The 14,494-nt window shown below is 44.8% G+C and overlaps 2 protein-coding genes across 2 annotated transcripts in view; one reads left to right on the forward strand and one right to left on the reverse strand.

The window, feature by feature from the left end:
• Window positions 1–259: 259 nt before the first annotated feature.
• On the reverse strand, window positions 260–2,574 carry LOC125882486 (relaxin-3 receptor 1-like). The gene has a single exon (XM_049566199.1). The coding sequence runs from the start codon at window positions 1,893–1,895 to the stop codon at window positions 753–755; it is 1,143 nt and encodes a 380-aa protein (XP_049422156.1). The 5' UTR covers window positions 1,896–2,574; the 3' UTR covers window positions 260–752.
• Window positions 2,575–5,675: 3,101 nt separating this feature from the next.
• LOC125882438 (A disintegrin and metalloproteinase with thrombospondin motifs 7) overlaps window positions 5,676–14,494 on the forward strand; it is a 118,162-nt gene continuing 109,343 nt past the window's right edge. The window contains exons 1-2 of the mRNA XM_049566130.1: window positions 5,676–6,149; window positions 12,522–12,889. Coding sequence (XP_049422087.1) covers window positions 6,029–6,149; window positions 12,522–12,889 — 489 coding nt within the window. The 5' untranslated portion in view covers window positions 5,676–6,028. The remainder of the gene's footprint in view (window positions 6,150–12,521; window positions 12,890–14,494) is intronic.

Below are 14,494 nucleotides of genomic sequence, written 5' to 3' on the forward strand. Positions count from 1 at the left end.
GTTGCTGAAAGCCAGAACACCTTTAGAAATGAACCTGCACCGTCTGACAGGATGACAAACTGTCAACACTCATGTCATTTAATCATGTGAGACAAACCTCCAGTGTAAAAACAGTGCATCTGAGAAAATATACAATATATATTTATATATATGCTCTTTTTTTGTACATACAGCAGTGGGTGAACACGGTGCAGATGGGTGAGGACAACATACAGTATACAAAATTTAGCACAGCTATACAGAGAAATCTAAAGAATTAAGGATGGCACAGGATTGAAGATGTTCTGTGGAGTTGATCAATAGTCACTTGAAGTCAGTCTCTTACTACTTCAAGTGGAAAAGCAATTGATTTACAGGCAGAGCAGAAAACACTGCACGCTCCTTTTTCATAATATAATCCCACTTGAAGCTGGGAGTCCTTGAAAGTGTCTAAGATTCATTTGCCCCCTGTCCCCGTCTCTCTGTTGCCCGGTGTCTTGGAAAGAGAAGCGTTTTGTTCGCCAACGAAATTAACAGGTGATGGGTAGTGTTGTGACAGTTGTAGGAATTTAAAAAACTCCACATTACACTTCTCAAACATAGTTCATGTCATCACGACAACCAGGTGATAGCGTTCATCTTTATTTATTATAAAAAAAAATGTTTAAATCTGAAGTAGTGGCGAAAGCATTACGCACGAGTCATGACAGTCACAGGTGGACAACCAGAGCAAAAAGCAGCTGCATGAGGTGTTATGTTTCACCACACTCAAGTTACCGAGGGATCATTTTGGAGCTTGGTAAACCTTTACGGTCTATGATGGGCAGCGTGTACTCCCCATTGCTCATAATCTGGAGAGGCACGACTCCCTGGGTTTCTCCGTGCGTAAAAGAGCGCGTGGCGCAGCTCTTCTTTGAGGATGGAGTGGACACTCTCCAAAACAACGCGCTGAGCATCTTCCTGATCTCTGGCCTCATCAGGCAGTAAAGCACCGGGTTTAGGCAGCTGTTCGCGTGCGCCAAGCACACGGTGACAGGGAACACATACGTGTGCACCATGTAATATGACTTGTCCCAGTTAACTGCGTTAAATTTGACCAGAACGCCCCAGAAGGTGATGGCATGATTTGGCATCCAGCAGCAGAAGAAAGACAAAACCACGATAGCGACAGATTTGGTGACTCTAGATCTCCGTTTGGGGTTGCTGCTGTCCATGCTCCTCCGCCTCACGAAGCGCAGCAGCATCAGGTAGTTAACACAGACTATGAGCATGGGTATGATGAAGGCTATTAATATTTTCTGGATGTGATAGAGGGCGAGCCAGTCGTGCCCCTCTGGAAACTTGAGGAGGCAGAGTTTTTCACCGGCCACCACAGTCACGGTGGAGAAGATAGCTGTGGGAGCTGTGGCCACTGTCGCCGCCACCCACAGCACCGCGCACACCCACTTGACGCACCGGGACCTCCTGTACGCTTTCTTCTTCAGGGCCGAGGCGACAGACAGGTAGCGGGTCACACTCATGGCAGTGAGGAAGAACACGCTGGCGTACATGTTCATCACGGTGACCGAGAGGATGATTTTACACATGGAGTCTCCAAACGGCCAGCTGAAGTCCAGCGCGGTGTCCACGGCCCAGAAGGGCAGAGTGAGCACGAACTGGAAGTCCGTCACTGCCAAGTTGATGATGAAAAAATTGATGGTGGACTTCTTCCGACCTTGCCGTAGCCTCGTGAGGAAAAAGACGAGCAGGTTTCCCACCAGACCCACCGCGCAAACTACAGAGTACACCACGGAAATGAGGATCCTCAGGATGGAGGTGCCGTCTGCGCTCACGTCGATGTCTTCGAAACTGAATTTCTCATCGCCAGGTGAACTTTTGTTCAGAGCTCCTCCGCTGTGGTTGAATAAGTCATCCATCTTTAACTGGACTGGCACCAGGCGTTCCGCTGCGCGCACAGGCTAGACGCAAACACAGCCCTGACGCTCCATGTGAGAGTCCTCGCTCTTTATCCCCATTCAGTGAGTCTGAGTCTGCTTTTATACAGGTGTGTCGCTCCTCTGCTGAGCCACGATTGGCTGCACAAGATGTGACAGAGACGCAGACAGGCATAGAGACGAGTGTAAATCTTCCAGATTCCAACTGCAAACACCAGGACTGGTTTACTGATTAGTCTCCATGAATTAATATTTGCCTCACACAGACTGTCAGCTCATTAGACAGGTGGCGGGGAGCTATACAAATAGGAAAATGTCAACTTAATCATGAAAAGTTAACGAAAATACAGGAACCTTCCTCCGTTTTGTTGTGCACATCATCACCAAGATCTCTCCAGGGGTCAGTTTGCCCTATAGGAGCATCATAACTGTGAAGGGCAGAGCAGCGTTGGAGAGGTGCCAAAATGTTCAGAACTGGGGTCAAAGGTCATCTGCGGGGTCATTTTATTAGTAAGACACTTGCAGTGACATCCTATGGGGGGACTGGTTTCCTAGGGCCCCAATGAGAACGGGGCCCTTGAAAAGCCTGGAATGAAAAGTTTTGTTTTGTTGTATTTATTTCTAAGTAATTAGTAATGGGCACGGTGGTGCAGTGGTTAGCATTGTCGCCTCACAGCAAAAGGGTTTCTGGCTCAAACCCAGGGTGGGGGAGCCCCTCTGTGTGGAGTTTGCATGTTCTCCCTGTGTCAGCGTGACTTTTCTCCGGCTTCCTCCCACAGTCCAAAGACATGCAGGTTAACTGATAACTCTAAATTGTCCGTAGGTGTGAATGTGAGTGTGAATGGTTGTTTGTCTCTATGTGTCAGCCCTGTGATAGTCTGGTGACCTGTCCAGGGTGTACCCTGCCTCTCACCCGATGTCAGCTGGGATAGGCTCCAGCCCCCCCTAACAGGATAAATGAATGAAACAGTGTCATAACTAAATAAAATTAAAACTGGCTAAATAACTTGATTTAAAGACTGAACTTTGCATAGAAAATGCAGGAGCTCTTTGAGGCCCCTCTCACCCCTTAAAGGCACCACCCCTGCACTTGGATTCATCTCTAAACACAGCAACAGAGCTGAGTGAGTGCTGCTAAAGCACCAGCATACACTGTCATGTCTGTCCCCATAAAAGGGAAATCATGGTCCCAAAAAAGAAAAGACAAAAAGAAAGGAAAGGAAACAGGACCCACAGAGACTGCTTATGCACAGTGCCCAGAATTTGCTGCTACGCCCGTGGACACTTGACACTGAGGTGAGACGGCTTGTGTTTTTCATTCCAGACTTTAAATATTGAGCTCCTCTGTGTTTATCTTCTAGGTCTGAATACATTAGGTTCATAATAAAACAATGTGGAAAATCCTCAAGCAGCCCTCTACCTGTCTGCATCTACCTTCTTGGAAAATCCCCAGCCACTCCTACCTGCCTCCCTCTTCCTGAGGGGGCGGAGCCCAGGGTCTATATGTAGCCACAGCTCACAGGTGGCAGATGTTTTCCTCTGGAGAACAAAGGAGCATGTGGACCAGCCTCATCCTTACCTCAAATTGTTTGAACTGGGTACATGATTTCACAAACTATGAAGAATATTTAGGAATTTAGGAAAGTCTGTTTCAAGGACTTGATCAACTCAGTGGTGTGTCAGTTAGCACAGATGAGCACATGCAGGAGCTTCCATTTCACTCTTATTTTTATGGAGGTCTGATCTGGTGACAGTGATGGACAGGAAATATTGGTTTCTCCATCTGCAGCCAATTCAAGGACGCACATTCCATGCTGTCTCTCCAGGCAGGGTGCACAGCAAACACAGGTGACCACACCGTCAGGATGTACAACTACACTGAACCCACATCTGGGTGATGCATTTCATCAGCGGCTCCCAGTTGTCACCAAGCTGTGTTTACACCATCAAGTCAACGCGGAGAGATTTGGTCTCAGTTGCACCTTGCAATGGTTGCTTTGTCGCTCTAGAGGAGGATGACTAAGTTCTTCTATTACATTAGTGGGAGTATCCAGTGAGTGTGTCATGCCTTTTGATGAGGCAGTCTTCAAGAAAACCCTCTGATGGTCACCTGCCATGCTGAGGGCATGTTCGTGAAAACAGCATGGATGCTCTCTGTCGCTGACATTAACTTAAATTTGAATGGCGACTTGGAGCTACTGATTAAGGCGTCACCCAGATGTAGTTGTACATCCCAGCAGGGTGGTCATCTCTGTCGGCTGTGCACCCAGACTTTCCTAAATTCCTGAATATTCTTCAATAAATATTACCATCAAGAGTTATGAAGGGAGAGCTATAGTTTAGATAGTTTTTTCTTAGCTATGTTACAACATGTGATTGTTACATTAGATTGGGGATGCTTGTCACATTCTCCTCAGAGCTGGTTGCCACATGTATTGCTCTTTGTTTTGGCCTCATATAAAGATGAAAAATGCACTTTTGGGAATGATTTTTCCTACTTATGTTCTCTCTGTGCATGAGCTTGGTTGGCTTGTTGCATTTCACTTAAAAAAAATACCAATGAAATTTGACTTTAAATTCATTTTTAAGATTGCTTACTGCTGTTTATTTTTTCCCCATTAAAATACTATAGTGACAACCAACCCCATGATGAGGATAGATGTCACTTTGGCTAATTGTCAGTCCATATCTCTTGAACAGAATAAGTTTTAGGAGAGAAACACCACTCCATACCTGCCTGACATTTTAGGCTTCACATCGAAAGGGAATCCATTAAGGACATGGTGTTTACAGGGTTCAAATGAAAGTTAAAAAGTATAAAGTGATTTTCAGAAGTATACAACCTGGGTGGAACCCCACATCTATTAGCTCTATCCCACTTGCAGCAAAAGACAATACTATATGGCATGGTTGAGGCAAATAGGAATATTTTAAGTCTTTGGGAAACTGGGGATGTGTCTTCTTGTAAGACCAACTTGTTCCACATGGAGAGAGTTGGACGCAGTGTTTCCCTCAGCTCTGTAATCTTTGACAAAACATGGCAACCATCCATGTCCTATTTATCAAGAGTGACCTAAAGTGTTTGCATGTACACATACTTGCTCATAATGGGTTGGACAAACGACATTTGCGTACTGACACTATATGCGTATGTACAGACATCTATTCTGTAGTCGGTGCCTATAAGAGCTTTGTTTTAAATCTAAAAATCTACAAATAAAATATGAAAAAGGACAGTATAAAGTGTGACGACCAGCCCCGCTCTCCCCTAATAATATCAGCGCTGATGTGCAGGAGCATCATCAGTGCTCCATCATGCCTTCATCTGCCCGCTAGAGGGAGCGCTAAGCTCAAACAGATGGAGACTGACAAAGCAAATCAATGATGTTGAGTTCAGAGAGCATGTTTTTCAATACAGCCTCTTTTTCCACTCAAGTTAAAAACATCGCACATGTAGGTTCGGGAGTTTCCAAAGTTCTTTCCCAATAAAGTTTTCAACCACAGGTTCCTTCACCACTGTACAGAGGGTTTTTTTTTTGCACACTGAGGCTCCTGATATCTCATCATCTCTCTGACTCTGAGTGAACGCACCAATATCGAAACCGGTCCTCATGTGACCCTCTGAAAACCCAAATGACCCCAGTTTTGGGAGCAGCCGCCAATTGGATTGAAGCGCCATATCCGATTTCTTGGAGTAGCATTCCCCTTTAAGCCTCCAGCCCTGCTGAAAGATAGCCCATTGTCTTAAGTCCACCCATCTGTGGGGGTGGCTCTGCTCTGCGAAAGTTTGCAGAGAAAACTTTTAAGCTGTCACTGGCTGTCGGTCGGAGACTGATGGAGGACAGAGGGGACAGCTACTCGCAAGCAGACGTCAACACCGACACCTAAACAAGTCCACAAAGAGTGAGAATGCAGCAGGAACAGCCCGTGGGTGCAGGCGATGTCCAGGCCTGAATTGGAGAAGTTTGCAGGGACTGTCACTTTTTAAAGTGCACGGTCGCAACAAAGCGAAAAGTGCATCCAGCCCACATGGAAATCATTTGAATTGACAGTCGACGCGGTGTCACAGAGGCGTTAAATGTTTCTCAAGTACAGGCTGCTACCGTCCTGACAACATGACCCGTTTGGACTGCGGGCTTCACGCTTCTGGACAAAGAGTCTCTTTCATTCACCTCCTCGTCGCTCTTCTGGCGCTCCTGGAAAACTGCAAAGCATTGGGATTATCACATGAGTCAGGTTAGTGAGCCACAAAACACACACCTCAAAGTTTGCATTCGTGGTATCTCCACGTCTCCTGGTATTGTGCCCGCTTTTGTTGTGCGCATTTGTTCCAGAGCGCATCTAATTGAGCCCAGAATCAGGCCAGCAGCGGCAGCGGCAGCGGCAGAGCTCAGTGTGGAGGGGAGGCCAGCTGTGACTAGTGTTTACAAAGTTCTGGGCTGACCATGGCAATTAAACCCAAGTTTTTGCAGCTTAGTCTGGTTGCTGCAGAGACCTTCTTTCCAGTGAATCATCCAAGGTTTAAGCCCCATGTAGGAAAGCATCTGCCCTGCCCTTGAGCCAAAACACAGACTCCCAGTGCAGCTGACTCTGACCTCTGACCTCACCAGCCGAAGGTCAGGAAACAGAATTTCTCTGTGGGTATCTACAGGATGCATCATCACTCTCACAATGGAGCTGGTTTCCATTCTGCACTGCAGAGTGTACTAGCTGTCAGGCCCAGTGGATATCATCACATCAGAGATTTAATCCTGCCTTGTCTTGAAGGAAACACTCCTCCACCTCCACCTCCACTCCCTGCACTCCTCTCACGCTTCCCTTTAGCTCGCTGTATGGATGTCAAAAGTCACGGCTCTCCTGAGGGTACAGGTACAAGCAGAGCAGCGTGCCTGGGTGCACTCTGCCTCAACCTGCATAAATCAACTGTGGCCCTTGGGAGAAAAACTAAGCACTGTTGGATGTGCCACTGACACATGGCACCTCCCCAACATTAGAGGCTGCAGGTGATAAATGTTGGCACAGGAATCCCAAAGTTGTTTTAAATGTAGAAGCACTGGGGCACAGGCGTCTGCAGTGAAGGGCACAGCTGCTTGATGAAAAGCTGTAATGAATTAAAATTAAACCGTGTGTGTATTTAATTAATTGAGATGCTACATTGAATTCTTAGAGATGAGGGAAAACCCTTAATGGGTTATGAAATGCCTTCCAGTAAAAGATCTGCACGCATGCAACCAGACAGCATGCCTCCACCAAGGCTGCAAAGCTCTATTGTTTAGTAAATATTTTCTCCATTTGAATCCAGATCCTCATCAAAACACACAAAATCAAAAACAGCCATGCTTAATGACTGATGTCAGCCAGGATTTCTGCAATGAAATAAAAAAAAAAATCAGAAATATTACGCCTAGCTGTAGGTTGAATTGTGCAAAATTTAAAGGGACAGTTGACCCCGAAATCAAAATTAAAAAAAGACTCACCGCTAAAATAGTACAAGTGCGGACAAGAGGTGTAAAGATAAAAAAGATTGTTCAAAGTGAGTTTAAAAATAGGGGTGCAGTCACTACAGGGTGGAGTAGGCAGTGAAAAATGAATGTTTTTAGCTTTGACGTAGAAGAAAAGTTGTGAGCAAACAAGGATCATAATAAGAACCACAGTTTACAATGTCATGAGTTAAGTCATCACTAGACGAGTCATGTGCAATTAAACTGCACAGTTAGAGCTGTTTGGAAATACAGACGTTAATAGATACTGTACATATAAAATGATTTAGTCAGGAATAAGAAAGCTTCCTTCATCACTCCAAAATAGTGTTTCTTAAAGGCACAGTTCACCCCAAAATCATACATGTTTTTCCTCTCACCTTTCGTGCTGTTTATTAATTATTAATATAGATTCACTGACAAAGACCAAGAAGATAACGATTCCAAATGGTTTATTGCGTAAGATGGATTATGGGTTCAGAAGAAACCCTGAAGGGGTGAGGATGGAGTGATTGGAGAATGAGAGGATATAGATGAAGGGATGACAGGATGTACAATGAAGGGATGAGGGGACGGAGGGTGAGGAATGGAGGAATGAGGGTCAGATGAAGGGTTGAGGGATGAAAGGATGAAGACGGAGGGGTGAGGAGGTGAAGGGTGAGGGATGAATGGATGAGGAATGAAGGAATGAAAGATGAAGGGATGAGGGTTGAAGGGTTGAGAGATGACGAGATGAAGGTTGACAGTCGACTGGATGAGGAATGAAGGGATAGAGGGGTTGAAGGGATGAGGGTCGAAGGGTTGAGTGATGAAGGGATGAGGGTTGAAGGGTTTAGGGAAGAATGAATGGGAATGGATGAGGGTAGAGGGTCGAATGGATGAGGGTAGGAGGGTTGAGGAATGAAGGGATGAGGAGATGAGGGTTGAGGGAAGAATGGATGGAGGTCGAGGGTCGATTGGATGAGCGATGAAGAGATGAGTTATGATGGGATAAGGGTGGAAGGGTTGAGGGGTGAATGGATGAAAGGTCAGGGATGACAGGATGAGGATCAAGGGATGAAGAGTGAGGGATTGAGGGATGAAGGCTGGGTTTCTGGGTAGCAGGCGAGAGCGATGATGGATGTTTTCGAAGGCAGGAACACAGGAGGGATCCCAGGAGTGAGACTGAGTGGGGGAGTTGTCTCTTAGTGAACTTGTTCTAGGATAGAAGGAGTAGAGAAAAAGATGTAAGAGGCGAGAAGGGGTTGGGCAGATGGGATGTGAGAAATGCATTGGAGAGAGAGAGAATGCATCAGGTGTGCTTAAATACTTTGGGGTGGAAATGGGATGTGTTCGAGGTGTGGTCTTTGCTCTCGACATGAAATTGCAAGATCTTTGGATTATTTTGACTAAACAGGTCATGATTTCTCGAAAACAGACATTGCTATTGAGTTTTGTTTTATTTTAAATTTCTTATTTATTTATACATTTTTTTGGTGCTTTGAGCACCACCAGCCAAGTGCAATCTAGTTCCATTATATTGGAGAGCAGGCAGACATCTCAACGTCTGATATCTCCAACCCTTGGCACACTCTTGGTGGGTGTTTGCATCCGCCAGGGTTCCTTGTCACCGATCCTGTTTGTGATCTTCATGGACAGGATCTCGATGTGCAGTCGAGGGTAGGAAGGGATCCTGTTTGGGGACCTCAGAATTGCTTCTCTGCTTTTCACAGATGATCTGGTTCTGTTGGCTCCATCAACCCGTGACCTCCAGCATGCACTGGGGCGGTTTGCAGCGTAAGGTGGTCAGGCTGAGAGTCAGCACCTCCATATCTGAGGCCATGGTTCTGTCGGAAACTGGTGGATTGCCCCCTCCTGGTTGGGAGGGAGTTACTGCCTCAAGCAAGGGAGTTCAAGTATCTCTGGGTCTTGTTCAGGAGTGAGGGTAGAATGGAGTGTGAGATAGATCGGCAGTTTGGTGTGGCTTCTGCAGTGATGCGGGTGCTGTGCTGGACCGTCATGGCGAAGAGGGAGCTGAGCCAGAAGGTGAAGCTTTCAATTTACCGGTCCAACTACGTACCAACCCTCACCTTTGGCCATGAGCTCTGGGTAGTGACCAAAAGAATGAGGTCATGGATACAAGCTGCTGAAATGAGTTTCCTCCGTGGGGTGGCTGGGCTCAGCCTTAGAGATAGGGTGAGGAGCTTGGACATCCAGAGGGAGCTCAAAGTAGAGCGGCTGCTCCTTCGCGTAGAAAGGGGTTAGTTGAGGTCGTTCAGGCATCTGATCAGGATCCCTCCAGGGTGCCTCTTGCTGGAGGTGGTTCAGGCACGTCCCACTGGGGAACTGATTACATATCTCATCTGACCTGGGAGCACCTTGGGGTCCCCCCAGAGGAGCTGGAAAGTGTTGCAGGGGAGAGGGTCATCTGGCCTGTTGCCCCTGCGACCTGGCCCCAGATAAGCGCATGAAAATGGATGGTGTGAAAATGGAGTGTGAATTGTCTCTTTAAAGTGATACAAAATCATGACGGCTGATTTATTGCCATCCATTAGTTTTTGCTGTATCTTCTGCTGTGGATGAAATTCCATCTGAAGTTTTGCGCTGTTGCTGAAATACCTAGACTTTTAAGGAACAAAGTGAAAATCCTTTAAGTGACCTTACAGAAGGGCAAAACTTTAAAGCACGTGTTTTTCTTGCTCTTCATTCAGAAAGACATTCCGAGCAGCTGGTTGCCAAACACATCCACCTCAGATCTCACTGCACACTGATGTATTCATCCAAATATTTGTGCAGATAATCCTGAGCGAGGCTGAATGGAGAGGGAGACCTTGTTTCACCTCGGAGCTGTGTGAAGTCATTGTTTACATTCTGCTGGTTTCTCCTGGATGACATTAAGATAATGATGGCATTATGAGAGTTCAGGAGCAGGTCTTTGTACCTTGATAAATTATCTTCATGCAAAGGCAGTGTGTTTGGAAATTATGATGCTCCAAGGGTGTTATTTTGACTGTGAGCCGCAGAGAACAGATGAGACATTATTATGAAACAGCAGTTGTTGTTGTGTCATCAGTTGTTATGTTATTATTGTTTGTGCAGATTGGCCACATTTATTGATGTTTTCTTCTTTGTATGCTAATTAGGGATTGATGAAATACAATCACAATATTACAGGGTAGTTATGAAAGGACTATTTTATAAAGTTATGAAACATAAGTATTGACTAATTGCAGCAATCAACAGTGTCTTTCAAGTAAGTAGTTTGCCTCTTCTCTCATCACTTCTCTCTTTGTACTTGGTGAAATAGGTTTGTTGTGTCGCCCAGCCTGCTGTTGCTACTTTCATATTCTTCCATACCTTACATTACGTAATGGTTTGTTGTAGATCAGATGTTTTATGTCCAAATAATTTCCATTTCCACATTTTTTTTAAGTTGCTCACTTTATGTGGAACAAACTCCTGCATTATGGAGCCGCCTCTAATGTTATCGTAAGTGCTTATATCGCAGGCAACTGGACTTGCTTGTGTTTCTTGAAGACGTTTCGCCTCTCATCCAAGAAGCTTCTTGAGCATGGACTGACTTGTTTTGGATGAGAGGCGAAACATCTTCAAGAAACGCAAGCAAGTCCAGTTGCCTATGATATTATATATATTATAATAATTATATATAATTATATATAATTATATATTGCCTATGACTCCCCCCTGCCAAAAGTCTCTGAAAATTCCCGTGGAAAATTAACTATCAAATATTATTTTAATAAATTATGCATTTTAAATACATCTTCATGTGAAGAAAAATATTTGTGATTGAAAGACTCAAATCTTGTTGTTTCTGCTGTAAAATCTATAAACTTATGTCAGCATATCTATACAGAATCAAAAGGCAACAGGACAAGATTTTGATAGTGGAAGCTTTTTGGTTGCTGTTGGTAGGCCGAGTAGTAGGGATGCACCGAAATGAAAAGTTGTGGCCAAAGCTGAAGCCGAATGAAATTAAACGCTTGGCCAAATACTGTTTAGTTTTTCATTAGTTTTTGCAGATGAACCCCCTCCAGATTAGTGTTGTCAGGGTACCAAAACTAGGACCCACGGTACGATACCAGTGAAAGTATCACGGTTCTGAGTAGTATCACGATACCACAGCGAAAATGAGGCAGATGTGCCTTTTGTTATTTATAAAAAGATAAATCACTTTTCTATAATACATCAATGATATTTCAATGGAATAATTTACTTATTGATTTATTCATACTTCAAAAACAGCATCAATCAGTGATGAACATGGGGGGGATCAAAATAAAATAAATAAATAAGAATCAACCAGCCACCCTCCTCCCCTGACAGTCCCTTCGTAAGTAATGAACAGTCCCTAAAGTGCGGTGAGGTTTGTGGACCGTTACCTGCCACAAAAAGTAATGTGAACGGCTCGTTTCTCCTCTGACACGTCACATACCTGTGTGCTGCCACGGCTCAGCTGTCCAGGTACTTTTGGGCAGTCATGACGGCAAGAAGAGGACATTATTGGAGCCAGACTTCTCCGTCGCCGGTAAGCCTTATCTTGCGCATGTGTGTACTGAAAGTGCATACTAAACATAAACATTGATTTTTGAGTGTAATAAACTAAATTAAAAAGATCTGTGCCCTTGAGCAAAACTTAAACTCGACTGAACGATAAACTGTGGGACATGTGCACTTCAGTCATCAGTATTATTGATCCCATCAGTCAACCACAATGAGCCCGCCTGTAATCGCTCTTCCTAAGGCACTTTTTCTCTCCACTTACTCACAAAAGGAAGATCATTCTCACACTCCCTTTAATGCCGCTGATTCAGCAACTTCAAATCACAGAAAATTAAGGTGTATTATTTTTTATTAAGGAATGAATTTCACCAACATGATCGAACCTGTTGCACATGAAAGTAGAAAGTAAAAGGAGGGTAGCAGAAGGATAGCTGACAAGAATTCAGTGTTCCCCTGTTAGGCACTGTATACACTGCAGCTGATTTCAGACATTAAAATGACAGATGAGACACCCATATGGATTTGTTTATAACTTTACAGCTGCTTTAATTATTTAATAACCCTCCTCTATCCCATGATTTATTAACCCATCTTCTCTTACATCTTCCCACCATGACTTCGACAGAGAGAGTTCTGCGGGATCTGCCTCAGTATGAAGTGGTTCACCCCACGAGAGTGGATGCCAGAGGTCACTTCCTGTCCAACTTCCTGTCTCACCATGCTCGGCGTGTACAGCGCCGGGAAGCCTCAGAGGGACCAGCAGACTTGGATCGAGTCTTCTACCAGTTGTGGCACGGAGGCCACAGTTTGCACTTTAACCTCACCCTCAACCCATACCTGCTGGCTCCAGGCTTTGTGACTGAGAGGAGATACGGTGGCCTGGATGGGGCCCAGATCCATCCTCCTGGATCCTCCAGGTGCTATTTCTTAGGTGAAGTGTGGGATGAGGCCCTTGGTAGAGGACGTGCAGCCATCAGTACCTGTGATGGACTGGTGAGTAATTTTAAAATCTCCATAGGAAATTGCAAATGCATTTCAGGGTAAACACAGATGTGTCAGCTGCAGCAGTGTTCAGAGTTAAGTGTGTGTCATAATATCAGAATTGTGTCAATGGATCATCTTCATCTGAGAACTTAAAGGTCATTTAGACAGCTACACACCCTAAATGGATTTTCCACAAAACATAGGTGTGTCTGAAGTTATTCACTATCCAGACTTGGAACCTAAGTGTTTTACTCCAGCCAGATGTACACAGTCTGAATATTTGTTGAAAGCACAGATTTTTCCCCTTAAAAGTGAAATGTGTAAATCCTGGCCTCATGCTCGAAAGAAATTTCACCGGTCCACCAGTGGGTCCATCAGTTATTTAAATAAGCCAACTTCAAACTAACAGCAGGGCAAGAGTATGCAAACTTTGACTGAGCTGCTGAAACTCTGAGAGCTGGTCAAAATCTTTACATGTGGCGTCGGTCTCAGGGCTCGACATTAACACTCACGCTGGGCAAATAAACTGTGTGTTTGGGCCTATGGTTTGGCCGAGTGAAATGCCTCATGCATAAATGTGATGTCTTATACAATGTTATTTGAAAATAATCTGCACACCTAATAGTGCACAGTGTGTTTCACCCTTTATACTCTGAATGTATAAAGAGAACTGGATACAGCTTTACAGGCAGGGCCCTGCTCATCCTCATGGAAGTTCCTCAGTAGTGCAAGAAGCCAAAAAGGTTTCACTTCCCAGATGTAAAACTACCTGGAACTAATGATTGTGCTAAGTGGCTAATGGGCATGTAGCTACTTCCATGTTTCAGATGATACGTCATGTTTGTAGTCGACCAATGAAGATGAGTTTACATATCACCGTGGGTTCGTCCTTCACCTTCTCAAAATGATCCCACACTTTGGATTTCCTGCCCGACATGTTATTAACTAGCCTGTGGAATAACCGCAGGTACCAGCCCTGGAAATTAGGGGCCGTACACATGCTGCGTCTTTAACTGCCTGGAAAACACGAGGTTGGGCGCTACTCTTGTGGCTTTTTTGTGCCAGTTTTCAAGAGCGTGGCGGCAGGTTGCGTCTGAGGTTGCTAAGCAACCTCAAGCATTGTATAGCCTCACCTTAAATCCTGAGTGCAGAGCTGATCTTCTTCCAGAAGCTGTTTATAAGTGTGTAGGCCTATCGTCTGTGGGACAGATGTAAAGCTCTGGGTAGCCCTGCACTAAAATGATCAACTTTTCCGTATTTATCAGACTGAATATTTACAGAAGAAGGGAAAAATATCTGTCGGCTGTGGCTGGTTTGTAACCTGACTCCTGTCTGACTGCTGAGCGTGGCCACTTCCTGTGTCTGTCCTTTGAGATTAAATTCCCACATGGTCCAGTCATATAGGTTTTGATTTATTTTGACAAGGCGCAGCTCCTAATAGAGTCTCACATTTGTTTGTTTGTCCTAGTGAAAATGCACGTGTTTGGGAAGTACTGAGCTCATGACTAGATAAATGAGACATGGATTATTCTGCCTAAGTTGTTTTAAATTTTGTAAACAGATGTTTTGATATAGTTTTGCTGTTGTTAAGCACGGTCCCCAATCAATCAGTTC

The sequence above is a fragment of the Epinephelus fuscoguttatus genome, linkage group LG2 (genome assembly GCF_011397635.1).
Source record: "Epinephelus fuscoguttatus linkage group LG2, E.fuscoguttatus.final_Chr_v1".
Classification (NCBI taxonomy): domain Eukaryota; kingdom Metazoa; phylum Chordata; class Actinopteri; order Perciformes; family Serranidae; genus Epinephelus; species Epinephelus fuscoguttatus.